The sequence below is a fragment of the Ranitomeya variabilis genome, chromosome 2 (genome assembly GCF_051348905.1).
Source record: "Ranitomeya variabilis isolate aRanVar5 chromosome 2, aRanVar5.hap1, whole genome shotgun sequence".
Taxonomy (NCBI): Eukaryota; Metazoa; Chordata; class Amphibia; order Anura; family Dendrobatidae; genus Ranitomeya; species Ranitomeya variabilis.
Genome location: NC_135233.1, coordinates 245,856,958 through 245,874,558, shown reverse-complemented (window position 1 = coordinate 245,874,558; position 17,601 = coordinate 245,856,958). Strand labels below are relative to the sequence as shown.

Sequence of the window (17,601 nt, the reverse complement as noted above, 5' to 3'; positions counted from 1 at the left end):
TTGTTCAGCTCCTTCCTTTCTGTAACATGAAGCCCACTGATCATCAATTCAATAAAAGTAGATTTTTTTATGTAAATTGCTCCCAGAATTCATGGAAGTCAAGGGATTTGGAGGGAGAGCTGCTGCAAGGAAATCAAATTATTCTATACTGTATATCGTAGGTGCCATTTTTAGACCTCTTGGGGTACAGCGACAAGGAGCATTATCGGCATTTGTGAAAATGCTATGGTTAAGCCCTAGTTTAACCCTATGTATTGCAAGGGGGTGAAATCAATATCATAAATTGACAGGCTCGGGTTTTCTGATCCGCATAACATTTAAGACACAATTGAGGTGGAAAATCTGCTAGGAGAACGGACCATAATATACTGATAACATGCAGCAAAGCCTTAGTCCACGACTAGCATAAAACATGGCTGCCTTCTTCCAAGGAATAGAACAGCACCCTACCAGTCTGCAGGTCTACAGCAAGCACCTGACTGGCGCTAAACTGCAGTATCGGTCCAACCCCACTGCCGTGTTTTGTTTTGTTTTATTTTGGAAGGAGGCAGCCATGTTTATCTAACCCCTCTTTAAAAGGAACATTCCAGGTAAACCGGAGCGGAGCCCGCATGTTATTCCTGGTGCAGGACGGTGTAATAGGTTGTGCCACGAGACCTCCTCCTCACTTTTCTGGACTATGGAAATTCGGATGGTGCAACACGGTGTTGTCCGGTGCTCGCTGAACATATCTTTTATACTCGCATTTACTGACCAAAATGGATGAAGTTTTGTTAGATATCTCTTTATTATATTTGCCCCCCACCAGCCTAAGCTGTAATACTGGCTCTGTACAAAAGGGGCGACGAGGACACAGCAGCATGCACATCACAGCACGTCAGGTAAAGCTACGTACGTCTACGTCATCCTGGAAAGAAACAAATGTCCTATTCTACACCAGCAGCGCCCTGCCACTTACAGAGCGTGCACCGCCGTGCTGTAACACCACAACTCCCAGCATGCCTTGACATACAGTTTCACATCTGCCTGCAAGCTTGCAGGTTACAGATCACAGTCGTGCTACAAAGTGCAAAATCTTCTCCTTCAAGTCTTTCAGCCGTCACCGGTGTTTTATCTGGGCTGGCAGTGCCTGCTACTGTGGGCAGCAAACATGGCTGCTCACGGGAACACCGGGTCAGCGGAGCGAGTGCACGATGGGTTCTGGACAAGGCGAGGCTACTCCGCCTCTAGGCCACCCCCTTTGTATCTGCATACATAGCTTATTACATTGGTATCGGCAGACGATGCCCCACAGTTTAGTAAACTAATGACCTGGGAAGTGAACGTTTTAAATAGTTTTTTTTTTCTTTAAAGTAGTTTTAAATATCTGTAACGTACATCCCAAACGCTAAGGGTTAAAACACAGTGTCTGTGCGCGCAGCTCATCTGAAAAGTGCTTCTAGAAGTGCGGTAACCTGGCGCAGTACTCAGCGCTACCACTAGGGGTCGACATCCAAAAGGACCTGAAATTAAAAAAAAGATATATATTATATGAAAAATAGCGATAAAATAGAGCTTAGGCCGTGTCGCTAGGACTGACCTAAAACCACTGCCTCATGGCTTGTCATTTTTCCCTCTCCTTCATCCAAGAGTCATAACTTTCTTTTTACCCCCGCCAGGTAAGGTTTTGTTGTGTAAGGTTGTAGATCGCCCTCCTGGCTCCTCCCGTCAGTTTCTGGATCACTCTGCCACTTGGCTTCCACACTTCCTATCCTGTGATATTCCCACTCTCATCATGGGGGATTTTAACATCCGCACTGATGAGCCGCTCTCCCCATCAGCCTCTGATCTTCTCTTTCTAACCTCCTCCTTCGGCCTCTCACTAACTCTCCTACACATGAAGACAGGAATATGCTGGACCTGGGCTTCCCCCAGCTCTGCTCGCTGCATGGCTCTGACCACAACCGTCTTTTCTTCTCTATCAAGAACTCTTTCAACACCCAAGACACTTTGGCTTTAGCTCCCATCTCCCCCCGCTCCTGTCCAGACTACGCATTGTCACATTATAGCAATCCATTGCCAAGCGCACTGGATGAAGCAGCAAACCCAGCACAGATGGCAGCAGCCTTGGCACACATTGCAAACACACTTTCTCAAGAGGTGTAACAAGCGTCTGTGGAAAAATTCTCTTGCAGCAGAAGGCTTCATCCACCACAAATTCATGCTCAAAACATATAACTCTGCATATCATCTGCCTAAACAAGTCTACCTTACCACCCTCATCACATCTCTAGCCAGCAATCCAAAACGACTATTTGAAACCTTACACTCCGTCCTGAGCTCCTAAGTACAGACCCACATCACCAACCTCAGTGCTGACAATCTGGCCACTTATTTCCTACCAAAAAAAAAATCATAGTCCAGGCAAGACATTTATGCACAATCCCCTCAGAGCCTGGATCCCCTTCCCTCCTGCACCTCAAGTTCACTTTCCATCTTTGAGCCTGTCACAGAAGAAGTAGTAACCAGACTCCTTGCTTCTTCTCACCCTAAAACCTGTAACAGTGACCCTATTCCCTCACATCTCCTTCAGTCCCTCTCTACGGCTGTCACAACCCACCTAACTAAAATATTTATCTGCTCGCTTTCTTTGGGCATCTTTCCCTCTTTGTTCAAACACGCCAACATAACCCCTTTACTTGAAAAGCCATTCTTGGACACAGCCCTCTCCCGATTCTCCTACCTCTCTGACGGCTCCTTCACTTTATCTTTTGCCATCTCTTCTTCTTCCCCTTACTGTAGATCTGGTTTCCAGCATCATCTCAATGCTGATGCCACCCAACTATACACTTCTACTCTTGACATCATCCCCACTTTAATACAAAATACCAAGGATTGTTTGTCCACTGCCCAACATCATGTACTCCCTCTATCTTGGGGTCATATTTGACTCAGATCTCACGTCACCTGAACCTTAAAACCATCTCCAGAATCTGACCTTTTCTCACCACTGAAACTGCTAAAACTCTTAGGGTAAGTTCACATTTGCGTATATGTGCACAGCGTATCATCTGCACGCGCAAACACATGCAAAAACACGTGCAAACGCATGCTTATGAAGCGTTTTGTATCTGCACCAGCTTACGCATGACGGCAAAAAAGCTGCGTGTATGCTCTTTTTGCCTGCATTTGCCTTTATGTGCATGCGTTCGATATTTTCAGGAGGGCGTGTCGCAATCAGTTCCTGGACATGCGGAGTCCGAAGTACGCAGGCGCATCGAACGCAAGGACAAGCAAACGAATGTGTTCCCATAGACAGTAATACAGGTATTTTTTAAAGCACTCATCCGCATGCACGTGCCTGAGCATATTTGACGGATTTTTGACGCTTCCAAAAATGGAACATGTTGCGTTCGCCGTACCCCGCCGCACACCGTAAAACGATGCATGCATACGCAAAAGCATGCAAAGGCAAGTTCCTATCGTATGCCATGTTAAAGATATGTATGCAAGACACGATTATATGCTGCGCACAGTGACGCAAATGTGAAACCACTTGTGTCGCTCTTATTCACCCTCGTCTGGACGATTGTAATGCTCTACTGATCGGTTTCCCTCTAACCAAACTCTTTCTAATCCATCCTGAATGAGGCAGCCAGGGTCGTATTTCAGTCCAGCCGCTTCACCGATGCCTCCACCCTCTTCCAGACATTACACTGGTTACCCAGAAAACAATATAAACTAATATCTCTCACCCACAAAGCTCTCCACAGTTCTGCACCACCCTATATCTCCTCCCTCATCTCTGTCTATCCCCTACCCATACCCTCCGTTCTGCAATGGATCGAAGACTAACATTCTCCATAATCCAAACCTCGCACCTTCGTCTCCGAGGCTTCTCCCGTGCTGCGCCAGTTCTCTGGAATGCACTACTCCACACGATCCAACTGTTACCAAGCCCCCACGTTTTTTAAGTGTGCTTTGAAAATGCATCAACTCACTGACCCAACTCTTTCCTGTTCCATCCTAAATGTTAATTATAATCTGCTCCCTCCCACTCATCTGTCTCCACATCTCCATGCACCAATAGCACACGGTGACTGCACTCGGACAGATCCTGGCTGGTGACCAGATCATGCAGCTTTATATGAGATCCCTGATTATAATAATGATGGCAGTCCGTACATGACGGCACGTTCTACCTAATGTGTGCCCCTATTTCCCTACAGATTGTAAGCTGCGAGCAGCAGGACCCCCACTTCTCCTGTAACTGAGTAATGTGTTACATTGTATTGTTTGTACATGTCCCCTACTTGTAAAGGGCTGCAGCATATGTTGGCGCTATAGAAATATAAATTATTATAATTTTGTATGACGCCATTCATTTTACTATATAATGTAAAACTTTCCATTCCTAAAAAATGACCAGGCTATTGGATCCTTCAGTTTAGTATAATTGTGGTAATTTCTAATTTATCTAAAATATATATATTTTTTAATTTTTAATGTTTTTAAAATATGAAAAATTAAAAAAAATGCTTGATCTGTGTCACTATTTCCTGGGCTCTTTTTTATTTGCCATCAATCGGGCTGTGGGGGCTCCATCGCCAGCTCATGCCCCCTTCACACTCATTTAAAAGAGCCACAAAAGTGCCAAATAAAGGGGCAGGTAAAAAAGTGCTTCCTCGTGATCAGTCTTCGACAGTTGGCCACATGATCTTGATTAATTATTATTTTTTTTTTTATGTTATGAAGTGTCATAAGATCTTTTGAAGCAGGGTGGGCAGTTAATTTCCCCAAGTAGCCACATGGAAGACCCAGACTGTTGTGGAGGGGCACTGTTTCAGTCTTTCGGCTGTCTCGGACCACGGGCCAGACTGAAACTGCCAGAGGAATGGACTGTGCCCAGGTCTGTTTTAAAAGGGATCGTGTGATAAAGCAGATTACTTGCTCGCTCATGTGGCCCATGTATTATGAAGCCGCTGTACTCCATCAGGAGAAGTCCCCCTGGCCATCAAGCCTGCATTATAAAAGGAGCTACATCTGATAAGACAACCCCTTTAAGAAGTCTTCCTGATCTATCTTATTCTTTACATGAGGCTGAATCTTTAATATAAAAGTCATGGTGGGTACCCGTGGTCAGTGCTAGCCAGCTCGCGTCTCGGCTTCTATCTTCTGCTCTCCGTGCAGACCCTCCGACTCTTGAGGCTGTGCTATGGTTTGCCGAATCGCTATCTCTGGGCCGCCGCCGTAGATGCTGAAGAGGTAGTTCCAGGTCTCTTCAGAGATCTGCCCGTAATCAGCGCCTGTACAGAAGGAGGAAAGGTTAGGATCAGACAAGGCGCCGGGTCCGCTCCAGTCGCTTTTCTAGGACTGGTCTCCATGCTCACCCTGTTTGGGCTGCACGTGTCCTCCGCTCTTGGTCAGCGCCACCTTACTGTTATCAATGGGTCCTGGCGGGTCTAAAAAAAACAGAAAGAAAATCACAAGTCCAGCAAATCAATGGGGGTAAGGGAGGACCGAACCGGACGGTAGGCTAGAAAATAAACGCGCTCCAGGTATGGAGCCCACGCCCGGGCAGGGGTACAACACTCACCATTGTCTTTGCCTTTGACAAAAGCTTCCCACTCTCGGAACCACTGCATGCTGATACAGTATATGACGCCAGGAGACTCCTCCGCCTGGAAAGCCTTATTCAGCTAAACACAAAAAATCTCCATCACTCACAATAACGGCAGTCAGATTCCGGACACCACGCTGTTTTCTTTTTAACTTTATTTCTATACTCCTGAAAAAAGGCCATTCCCATCCAAAAACGGCGCCACCTATGTTGCAGGTCATGTGCTGTACTGCAGCCCTGGTCCCTTCCCCTTCAATGGAGCCTTCTCTTTTTAAATTTTGCTGCATGGACTAAACATATATGAATTTTTTTATTTTATTTAAAAGATTTAACTTTTGCAGATGCAGCGATACCATATCGATTTTTTTTATTTGAAAAAAAAAAAAAAAAAAAAGGGGGTGGTTAAATATTAGGAGATCCTTAAATAGAGGTAATAGTGAAGGCCCTATAAAAATAAACCTATTAAAGCATGTCATATGGGGCGACGGGGGCCTCTAGTAGCTGCCATGACAATACAATCATCAGCACCACACAACAGGCAAAGAAACAATCTCCCACGCAGATCTAACCACTTATATGATGCCGTTGGCAATTGAGAGCAGCATCTGATTGGTTAAAGAGCAGTAATGGGAGCTTTAATTATTGTGGTTAGGGGCAGGTGCCGGCGCTGTGAGCCCGCTCCATACATCTGCCATACATGGATGCCGGGGCATGCTCAGATGAGCCCATTTTACACCCCCTAGTGGTGGAGGCAGGTAGTGTTATATCAGTTAACCCTATGTTATAGCAGATTCTATAGGTAGGACTTGTATAACGGTCTCAGGCTTTTCACCTTAATAAAAGTGTCGATCTCGGTTTTCCTGCGTTTTGCCAAAGCTTCAATCTCGACTTGACATATAGAGCAGACATACAGATGGTTCACAGCTGGGCCCCCGCCAAACCTAGGGGACAATTACATAAGCGAGTAAGGATAATACAGCAATGCGCTGGGCTATACAGTCTCGCCACAGCAGAATATGGAGCAGCCATACTGGACTAGAGGAGGACTACCTTCCTTTAGATTAGAGGTACATTGGCTACCACCATAAAACCAATCCTTCCAGTTGCATCATGAACCGTACAATTCCCAAAAGTGCCAACCCATAATAAAAAGTCTGTTTACGGGGTGCTAGCAATAACCGAATATAGAGTAACCTATTGACTGAACACAGGACATGTGATAAGTTGTTGCTGCTGACTGCTCTCTCCCAGTAATATCGGCTGGATGTGAGCTCTGCGTCTCTACCTGTAATATAGGCTGGATGTGAGCTCTGCCAGTTAACCTCTTCATGACCGTGGGATTTTCCGTTTTTCCGTATTCGTTTTTCACTCCCCTCCTTCCCAGAGCCATAACTTTTTTATTTTTCCGTCAATTTGGCCATGTGAGGGCCTATTTTTTGCGGGACGAGTTGTACTTTTGAACGACATCATTGATTTTACCATGTCGTGTACTAGAAAACGGGAAAAAAATTCCAAGTGCGGTGAAATTGCAAAAAAAGTGCAATCCCACACTTGTTTTTTTCTTGGCTTTTTTGCTAGGTTCACTAAATGCTAAAACTGACCTGCCATTATGATTCTCCAGGTCATTACGAGTTCATAGACACCTAACATGGCTAGGTAATTTTTTACCTAAGTGGTGAAAAAAAATTCCAAACTTTGCTAAAAAAAAAATAAATAAATAAATAAAAAATTGCGCCATTTTCCGATACTCGTAGCGTCTCCATTTTTCATGATCTGGGGTCGGTTGAGGGCTTATTTTTTGCGTGCCGAGCTGGCGTTTTTAATGATACCATTTTGGTGCAGATACTTTCTTTTGATCGCCCGTTATTGCATTTTAATGCAATGTCACGGTGACCAAAAACACGTAATTCTGGCGTTTCGGATTTTTTTCTCATTACGCCGTTTAGCGATCAGGTTAATGCTTTTTTTTTTATTGATAGATCGGGCGATTCTGAACGCGGCGATACTAATTATGTGTAGGTTTGATTTTTTTTATTGATTTATTTTGATTGGGGCGAAAGGGGGGTGATTTAAACTTTTATGTTTTTTTTATTTTTTTCACATTTTTTTTAACTTTTTTTTTTTTTTACTTTTGCCATGCTTCAATAGCCTCCATGGGAGGCTAGAAGCAGGCACAACTCGATCGCCTCTGCTACATAACAGCGATCATCAGATCGCTGCTATGCAGCAGAAAATCAGGTGTGCTGTGAGCGCCGACCACAGGGTGGCGCTCACAGCTACCGGCGATCAGTAACCATAGAGGTCTCAAGGACCTCTATGGTTACAATACTGAAGCATCGCCGACCCCCGATCATGTGACGGGGGTCAGCGATGACGTCATTTCCGGCCGCCCGGATGCGGTAGTTAAATGCCGCTGTCTGCGTTTGACAGCGGCATTTAACTAGTTAATAGCGGCGGGTGAATCGCGATTTCACCCGCCGCTATTGCAAGCACATGTCAGCTGTTCAAAACAGCTGAAATGTCCAGGCTTTGATGCGGGCTCACCGCGGAGCCCTGCATCAAAGCAGGGGACCTGACATCGGACGTACTATCCCGTCCGACGTCAGGAAGGGGTTAAATAGGCTGGATGTGAGGTCTGCATCTCTCCCAGTTAATATAGGCTGGATGGGAGCTCTGGGTCTCTCCCAGTAATACAGGCTGGATGTGAGCTCTGTGTCTCTCCCAGTAATATCGGCTGGACGTGAGCTCTGCGTCTCTCCCAGTAATATAGGCTGGATGTGAGCTCTGTGTCTCTCCCAGTAATATCGGCTGGATGTGAGCTCTGTGTCTCTCCCAGTAATATCGGCTGGATGTGAGCTCTGTGTCTCTCCCAGTAATATCGGCTGGATGTGAGCTCTGCGTCTCTCCCAGTAATATCGGCTGGATGTGAGCTCTGCGTCTCTCCCAGTAATATAGGCTGGATGTGAGCTCTGTGTCTCTCCTGGTAATATAGGCTGGATGTGAGCTCTGTGTCTCTCCCAGTAATACAGGCTGGATGTGAGAGCTGTTTCTCTCCCGGTAATGTAGGCTGGATGTCAGCTTTGTATGTATCTAGGTCTAGGGTGCTGCTGAATTCATTAGCTCATATAATCAGCACATCTTCTGTTTTCCCTTCCCCCATGACGGCACACCTGAGAGAGGGGATCCGCCCAGTCAGGACAGGAAACCCTACTGAAAATAAAAGGGCGGTACCTCTCTGTCGCTTCAGTTGGGTTTCCTGTCCTGACAGGGACCCTTGTGCTGAACACGGCGGTGATTCCACTTACCCAGGTCCCATCCCGGCTTGGAAGAACAGGCAGCGCCTGTGCGGCAGAGTTCGGGTCCTGGATGCGCCGTCCGCAGGTCCTCCGGGTCGCTGCGTCCGAGCGGGCGTTGGCGCAGCATGGTTGGAGCACCGGGTTCCTTCCATGGCTGCCACGCCGCCCTCCCCTCTCTGCCGGCATCCAGGTGCGGCGGCCGCTTCCGGGTCGCTCGTCTGACGTCACGCGCAAGGCACGCTGGGAATGGGCGTGCCCGTGTGACGTCAGGGGCGGGCGCCGGATCCAAGATGGCGGCGCCCATGAAGAAACGCCGGCCGGTGGAAGGGGACTCCGGCGGCATGGCAGAGAGGGGGAGGGGCCACTATTGGGCACCGGAGGAGGCGGGGAGTGCAGTGGTCCCCCCATAAAAGGGTGCTGGACCACCAGATGCCTTGCCGAGCCACCAGCATACCAGGAGCAGCCGCTCAAGTGGTAGGAACAGCGGTCATTCTGTCCGGCAAGATTCGTCGGCATCAAGGAGGGTCGCTTCACGTGCATCTGTCCAGCTTCCAATATCGGGGTCCAGGAAGGCTAGCGGTAAAACGAAGAACCGAGAGTGAGCCCTTTGTAAAGACCCGCTTGCAGTTCAGTGGCAGAAGGATCTCTGTGCTAACTGCATTAGTAAAACTATACAAGAAGAGACCCCTAATTTCGCCACTAGCCTTAAAGCCATAATACAGGCTGAAATAAAAGACTCCTTGAAATTGGCCCTTAACGAACCGAGAAGGAGAAGCCGTAAGGCGTCTACAGAGTCAGATGCCTCTCAGAGACAGGGGAGTCATAAAACATCCCGGTCTCCCTCTACCTCCTCGGCCTCTGTCCAGTCTTCAGATTCCTCCTCGGACAGTGATTCAGGAGGTCGTTCATGTTTTCCAACTGAGGACGTAGACAAATTAGTCAAAGCAGTTAGATCTGCAATGGGTCTTAAAGAGGAGAAGACACCTAGGTCACTAGAAGATGTCATGTTTGGTGGCTTAGAAGAAAGGAGGAAACGCACGTTTCCGGTTAATGCGAAAATAAAAGCATTAATTGAGAGAGTGGAAAAAACCTGAAAAAATGGGTTCTTTGCCCTCTTCATCCAAAAGGAGATATCCCTTTGAGGATAAAGACTCTGAACCCTGGGAAAAGGTCCCAAAAATTGACGGAGCAGTAGCCAAATGGTCTAAAAAGATCATCCCTTCCATTAGAAGACTCGGGTGTTCTTAGAGACCCGCTTGATAAAAAAGCAGATGGTTTTCTGAGGCATATCTGGGAAGCCTCAGCGGGGGGTCTGAAGCCAGCGATTGCTGGAACATGTACGGCTTGTGCTCTAATGGTCTGGCTACAGCAGATAGAGGATCAGCTAAAGGACACAGTACCCAGAACCGACATCCTTGCAAATATATCCTTAGTGCAAGGAGCAGCAGCCTTTTTAGCAGACTCTTCTGCGGATTCCGCAAGACTAACGGCCAGAGCAGCGGGCTTGTCTAATGCGGCAAGAAGAGCCCTTTGGCTCAAAGGTTGTCCGGGGGATTTGCCATCTAAACACAAGCTGTACCCCATTCCATGTGACGGCCAACTTCTCTTTGGGAAAAAACTTGAAGAGATCCTGGAACATGCAGGAGATCAAAAGAAAGTTTTTCCCAATATCCCTAAAGATTCTAAAAAACCTTTTTTTTCGGAGGAGAAGATATAATAGAGGTCGCCCCCCAGGGGAGAGAAAAAACTGGGACTTTAAGGATAAGAGAGGATCGGGCTATATGTTTAAAGGGCCCTCTACATCGGCAAAAAAATCCCCCCAATGACATTACGCCAGAAGTGGGAGGAAGACTCTCCCTCTTCTTTCCGGCCTGGGTAAATATCTCCCCCAGTACCTGGGTCATAAATATTATCAGAGACGGCCTCAAAATAAAATTCATCTGTCCACCCAGACGAAACTTTAGAATAACTCCCCGAAGAAAGTCCCAGCAGGAACAATCTGCCCTAGAAACCGAAGTCTTGGGACTTATCCACAAAAAGGTTCTTCAGGAGGTCCCGGTTCAGGAGGAAGGAGACGGGTTTTACTCCCCCCTCTTCTTAATCCAAAAACCGGATGGTTCTTGGTGAACTATTATAAATCTAAGGAAGCTCAACCAATCTATAGAGAACTACTCTTTCAAGATGGAGTCTATAAACACGACCATAAAACTTCTCTTCCAACACTGCTTCATGGTAGTAATAGACTTACCATATACCAATACATCAGGAATATCAGAAATACTTGAGAGTAGCTCTCTATATTCAGAATCAGGTAAAGCATTATCAATACACAGCCCATCCGTTCGGTCTGTCTACAGCTCCCAGGGTTTTCACCAAGGTAATGGTGGAAGTAATGTCATACCTCCGGTCCCGGGATGTAGTCATTGTCCCATATCTGGACGATTTCCTTGTAATAGGGAGGTCAGAGTCCCACTGCACTCATCAAGTATCAGTGGTAACATCAACTCTAATGGAGCTGGGTTGGTTAATAAATATCCCCAAGTCAAGACTGCTCCCAGTAAAATTACAGTCCTTCCTGGGGTTAATACTGGACTCCGAACGTCAGCTCTGCCTCCTTCCAGAAAACAAAGTAGACAAGATAATAAACCTGACCAGTACAGCAATAAGTCAGCCAACAATGACTCTGAGAAAGGCGATGTCCCTACTAGGCTCGTTAACATCATGTATTCCGGTGGTAGGATGGGCACAATTCCACCTAAGACAGCTACAGTGGGAAGTTCTCTCAGCTCAAAGACTGTTAAGAGGGCATTTAGAAGGAAATCTATGTCTCTCTCTGGGCGTAAGGGATTCCCTAGTTTGGTGGACGGTGAAAGACCACCTGACAATGGGGGTCCGGTGGCAAAATCCGGTCAAAGACATCATCACGACCGACGCAAGCGGTACAGGTTGGGGGCTCACCTGAGGTCTCACTCTGTACAAGGAACCTGGTCCATACGAGAAAAAAACTATGGGTCAAACGAAAAAGAGCTATGGGCAGTGGAGAAAGCCCTAAGACATTTTCTTCCTTTACTCCGAGGTCGCCATACTCGAATCCTTACAGACAATTGAGCAGTGGTGGCGTATGTCAATCATCAGGGGGGGACGAGGTCCAAAGGCCTCATGGAAGCATCAAATCTACTCTTTCAACTAGCAGAACAACACCTGTCATCTCTGTCGGCGCTGCACATCAAAGGCATAGAGAACACTCAAGTGGACTTCCTGAGTCGCACAGGGTTAAGGCAGGGGGAATGGTCCCTAAACCCCCTGATATTTCAACAAATAGTCCAAGCCTGGGGCACACCAGAAATAGACTTGTTTGCCAACTCTCACAACAGAAAAGTCAGAAAGTTCTGCTCTTTGAATCCAAGAGAACATCCCTTCGCAGTAGATGCCCTACTGATACCCTGGAAGTTCTCTCTGGCCTACGCATTCCCCCCGATAGTAACGATTCCAGCTGTGATCCGGAAGATCAGAGAGGATCAGGCAAAAATCATCTTCATAGCTCCATTTTGGCCAAGGAGACCAATGGTTCTCCCTTCTAAGGCAGATGTCGGTAACAGACCCATGGATTCTGCCAGAGGTTCCGGACCTGCTAACCCAGGGCCCAGTGACCCACTCTCAGGTGAAGGGCTTCCATCTTGCAGCCTGGAATTTGAGAGGGCGTTACTAAGTCGCCAAGGATTCTCACCAGGGTTAATCTCCACCCTGTTGAAAAGCAGAAAACTCATAACCTCTAGGATCTATGGTAGGACATGGAAAAAATTTCTTAACTTCCTGGGTGAACCATTGGGGGAGGTGGCTCCAGTAGGTCCTATCCTAGAATTTCTGCAAGCAGGATTACATCTTGGGTTAGCAACCAGCACCCTTAGGCCGGCGTCACACTCGGCGTAAGACAATACGGTCCGTATTTTACGGCCGTAATACGGAGAAATGTTCCCAAAATAGTGATCCGTAGTCAGGGTGTGTCAGCGTATTTTGCGCATGGCATCCTCCGTATGTAATCCGTATGGCATCCGTACTGCGATATTTTCTCGCAGGCTTGCAAAACCGACATCTAATGGATTTATGTGCTCAAATGTTCGGTAAAACATATATACAGTATATATATATATATATATATATATATATATATATATATATATAATTGAGATATATATATATATATATAGATATATATATCTCTCTATCTCTCTAACATACATACACACTCACCGGCCACTTTATTAGGTACACCATGCTAGTAACGGGTTGGACCCCCTTTTGCCTTCAGAACTGCCTCAATTCTTCGTGGCATAGATTCAACAAGGTGCTGGAAGCAATTCCTCAGAGATTTTGGTCCATATTGACATGATGGCATCACACAGTTGCCGCAGATTTGTCGGCTGCACATCCCAAAGATGCTCCATACAAGGCAGGATGGATCCATGCTTTCATGTTGTTTACGCCAAATTCTGACCCTACCATCCGAATGTCGCAGCAGAAATCGAGACTCATCAGACCAAGCAACGTTTTTCCAATCTTCTACTGTCCAATTTCGATGAGCTTGTACAAATTGTAGCCTCAGTTTCCTGTTCTTAGGTGAAAGGAGTGGTACCCGGTGTGGTCTTCTGCTGCTGTAGCCCATCTGCCTCAAAGTTCGACGCACTGTGCGTTCAGAGATGCTCTTAGGCCTACCTTGGTTGTAACGGGTGGCGATTTGAGTCACTGTTGCCTTTCTATCAGCTCGAACCAGTCTGCCCATTCTCCTCTGACCTCTGGCATCAACAAGGCATTTCCGCCCACAGAACTGCCGCTCACTGGATTTTTTTTCTTTTTCGGACCATTCTCTGTAAACCCTAGAGATGGTTGTGCGTGAAAATCCCAGTAGATCAGCAGTTTCTGAAATACTCAGACCAGCCCTTCTGGCACCAACAACCATGCCACGTTCAAAGGCACTCAAATCACCTTTCTTCCCCATACTGATGCTCGGTTTGAACTGCAGGAGATTGTCTTGACCATGTCTACATGCCTAAATGCACTGAGTTGCCGCCATGTGATTGGCTGATTAGAAATTAAGTGTTAACAAGAAGTTGGACAGGTGTACCTAATAAAGTGGCCGGTGAGTATGAATGTATGAATGAATATATATATATATATATATATATATATATATATATATATATATATATATATATATATATATATATATATATATATTATATTATATTATATATATATATATATATATATATATATATATATATATATATATATATATATATATATATATATATATATATATATATATATATATATATATATATATATATATATATATATATATATATATATATATATATAGTCTGTATTATTTGTATTTACTTCAGCGCGATATCTGTGAAAAGCCGGTAATTCAATTGCCGGCTTTTCATTTCTCCTGCCTAAACCCGACAGGATATGAGACATGGTTTACATACAGTAAACCATCTCATATCCCCATTTTTTTTGCATATTCCACACTACTAATGTTAGTAGTGTGTGTATGCAAAATTTGGGCGCTGTAGCTGCTAAAATAAAGGGTTAAATGGCGGAAAAAATTGGCTTGGGCTCCCGCGCAATTTTCTCCGCCAGAGTGGTAAAGCCAGTGACTGAGGGCAGATATTAATAGCCAGGAGAGGGTCCATGGTTATTGGCCCCCCCGTGGCTAAGAAAATCTGCCCCCAGCCACCCCAGAAAAGGCACATCTGGAAGATGCGCCTATTCTGGCACTTGGCCACTCTCTTCCCACTCCCGTGTAGCGGTGGGATATGGGGTAATGAAGGGTTAATGTCACCTTGCTATTGTAAGGTGACATTAAGCCAGATTAATAATGGAGAGGCGTCAATTATGACACCTATCCATTATTAATCCAATTGTATGAAAGGGTTAAAAAACACACACACACACACACATGATTTAAAAGTATTTTAATGAAATAAACACAGCGGTTGTTGTAATATTTTATTGCTCTCTCAATCCATTTGCAGACCCTCGCTTGGCAAAACAATAAACGCACAATATACATACCTTCTGCTGACTCGTCACGTCCCACGAAGTAATCCATCTGAAGGGGTTAAAATAATTTACAAGCAGGAGCCCTGCAAATGCAGCTGTGCTCGTGCTTGTAATTCCTCGGCGAATGAATGAAATGTAGGTCATTGACCTACATTTCCTTCAGTCGCGGTGATGCGCCCCTGCTGGATGTTCTCATGAACTGCAGCCTGGGAACTTTTTCCCACGCTCCAGGTCATATGAGGACATCCACCAGGGGGCACATCACCGCGACTGAAGGAAATGTAGGTCAATGACCTACATTTCATTCATTCGCCGAGGAATTACAAGCACGAGCACAGCTGCATTTGCAGGGCTCCTGCTTGTAAATTATTTTAACCCCTTCAGATGGATTACTTCGTGGGACGTGACGAGTCAGCAGAAGGTATGTATATTGTGCGTTTATTGTTTTGCCAAGCGAGGGTCTGCAAATGGATTGAGAGAGCAATAAAATATTAAAACAACCGCTGTGTTTATTTCATTAAAATACTTTTAAATCATGTGTGTGTGTGTGTTTTTTAACCCTTTCATACAATTGGATTAATAATGGATAGGTGTCATAATTGACGCCTCTCCATTATTAATCTGGCTTAATGTCACCTTACAATAGCAAGGTGGCATTAACCCTTCATTACCCCATATCCCACCTCTACACGGGAGTGGGAAGAGAGTGGCCAAGTGCCAGAATAGGCGCATCTTCCAGATGTGCCTTTTCTGGGGTGGCTGGGGGCAGATGTTTTTAGCCACGAGGGGGCCAATAACCATGGACCCTCTCCTGGCTATTAATATCTGCCATCAGTCACTGGCTTTACCATTCTGGCGGAGAAAATTGCGCGGGAGCCCACGCCAAATTTTTCCGCCATTTAACCCTTTATTTTAGCAGCTACAGCGCCCAAATTTTGCATACACACACATTAGTAGTGTGGAATATGCAAAAAAAATGGGGATATGAGATGGTTTACTGTATGTATACCATGTCTCATATCCTGTCGGGTTTAGGCAGGAGAAATGAAAAGCCAGCAATTGAATTACCGATTTTTCACTAACACCGCTACGTATTTCTCGCAAGTCACACTGCTGGTCCGTGTGGAATCCGTATTTTTCTCGCCCCAATAGACTTTCATTGGCGATTTTTTTGCGCAGTACGCTGACAAACGCAGCATGCTGCGATTTTGTACGGCCGTAGAACGCCGTATATTACGGATCCGTAATATACGGCTGATAGGACGAGACCCATTGAGAAGCATTGTGCCGTATGTTATGCGAGTTTTACGCACGTAGTTTCTGCGCGCTTACGTCTGTAAAACTCGCATGTGTGACGGCGGCCTTAAAGTTCAGGTTTCAGCCTTGGGGGCCCTATATAACTGTAATCTTGCCTCAAACAGATGGGTTTCACGATTCATAAAATCTTGTAGTAGATCTCGGCCGGTCGTTATTCCAAAAATCCCTCCTTGGGATCTAAATTTAGTCTTAGAAGCCCTAACTAAACAGCCTTTTGAGCCCTTGCAGGAGTTATCACCTAAGTTACTTACCCTTAAAACAGTTTTACTAGTAGCCTTAACATCGGCACGTAGGGTAAGTGATTTACAGGCCCTGTCAATATGCCCTCCTTATACTCATGTTTTTGATGACAGGATTGTTCTAAGACCAGACCCGGCTTATCTCCCCAAGGTGGTTCAAAAGTTCCATAGGAGTCAAGAGATTACTTTACCATCATTCTGTAGTAATCCTAAAAATCCAGGGGAACAAAAGTTCCACATGTTAGATGTGAGAAGATCTATGTTACAATACATATCTATGACTAGTCAGTGGAGGAAAGACCAAACCCTATTCATAGCCTTTCAGGGTAGCAAAAGAGGGTGTGGGGTAGCTAAAAGTACTATTGCCAGATGGATTAGGGAGGCCATTAGTTTATCCTACTCTGCGGGTGGCACTCCGGTTCCTGAATCAAGGCTCACTCCACCAGAGCCGTGGCTACCTCCTGGGCAGAAAAGGCTGAGGTATCAATTGATCAAATTTGCAAGGCCGCTACCTGGTCCTCACCCTCAACTTTTTTCAAGCACTACCGGCTAGATCTTTCTTCCTCTGCTGACCTAACCTTTGGTAGAAGGGTGCTATAAGCGGTGGTCCCTCCCTAAGGTTTCATTCTACAAAAGTCTCTCAGTTGTGCTGTCATGGGGGAAGGGAAAACACCAAGGTTACTTACTGGTAGCCGGTTTTTCCGGAACCCACGACGGCTCCCGTATATTCCCCCCCTTTATCACCCTTTCGGTGTGCACTATTGTTTTGGGTGTGTTTAGTTAATATAATGTGGTGTTGGATTGCCATGTGTACTAACCAGGGGGGCCTCTCATGCTCTGAAAACCAACTGAAGCGACAGAGAGGTACCGCCCTTTTATTTTCAGTAGGGTTTCCTGTCCTGACTGGGCGGATCCCCTCTCTCAGGTGTGCCGTCATGGGTTCCGGAAAAACCGGCTACCAGTAAGTAACCTTGGTGTTTTGCACTTATTTCCTTTTCATGTTCTTTCCTCCTTTTCTATATCCAGTTTTCTTTGCCCTCCCCGAGACTGTACATGCTTTTTTCTCCTTTCCGCTATA

The 17,601-nt window shown here is 45.7% G+C and overlaps 1 protein-coding gene across 3 annotated transcripts in view; it reads right to left on the bottom strand.

Annotated features, from left to right (window-relative positions):
- Positions 1–1,321: 1,321 nt before the first annotated feature.
- The window catches only part of USP20 (ubiquitin specific peptidase 20), a 30,197-nt gene continuing 13,917 nt past the window's right edge, over positions 1,322–17,601 (bottom strand). For all 3 annotated transcript variants that reach the window (XM_077284410.1, XM_077284409.1, XM_077284412.1), the window contains exons 21-25: positions 6,432–6,540; positions 5,576–5,678; positions 5,370–5,441; positions 5,113–5,285; positions 1,322–1,502 (exon numbers count right to left, since the gene is read on the bottom strand). In XM_077284410.1, coding sequence (XP_077140525.1) covers positions 5,125–5,285; positions 5,370–5,441; positions 5,576–5,678; positions 6,432–6,540 — 445 coding nt within the window. In that variant the 3' untranslated portion in view covers positions 1,322–1,502; positions 5,113–5,124. The remainder of the gene's footprint in view (positions 1,503–5,112; positions 5,286–5,369; positions 5,442–5,575; positions 5,679–6,431; positions 6,541–17,601) is intronic.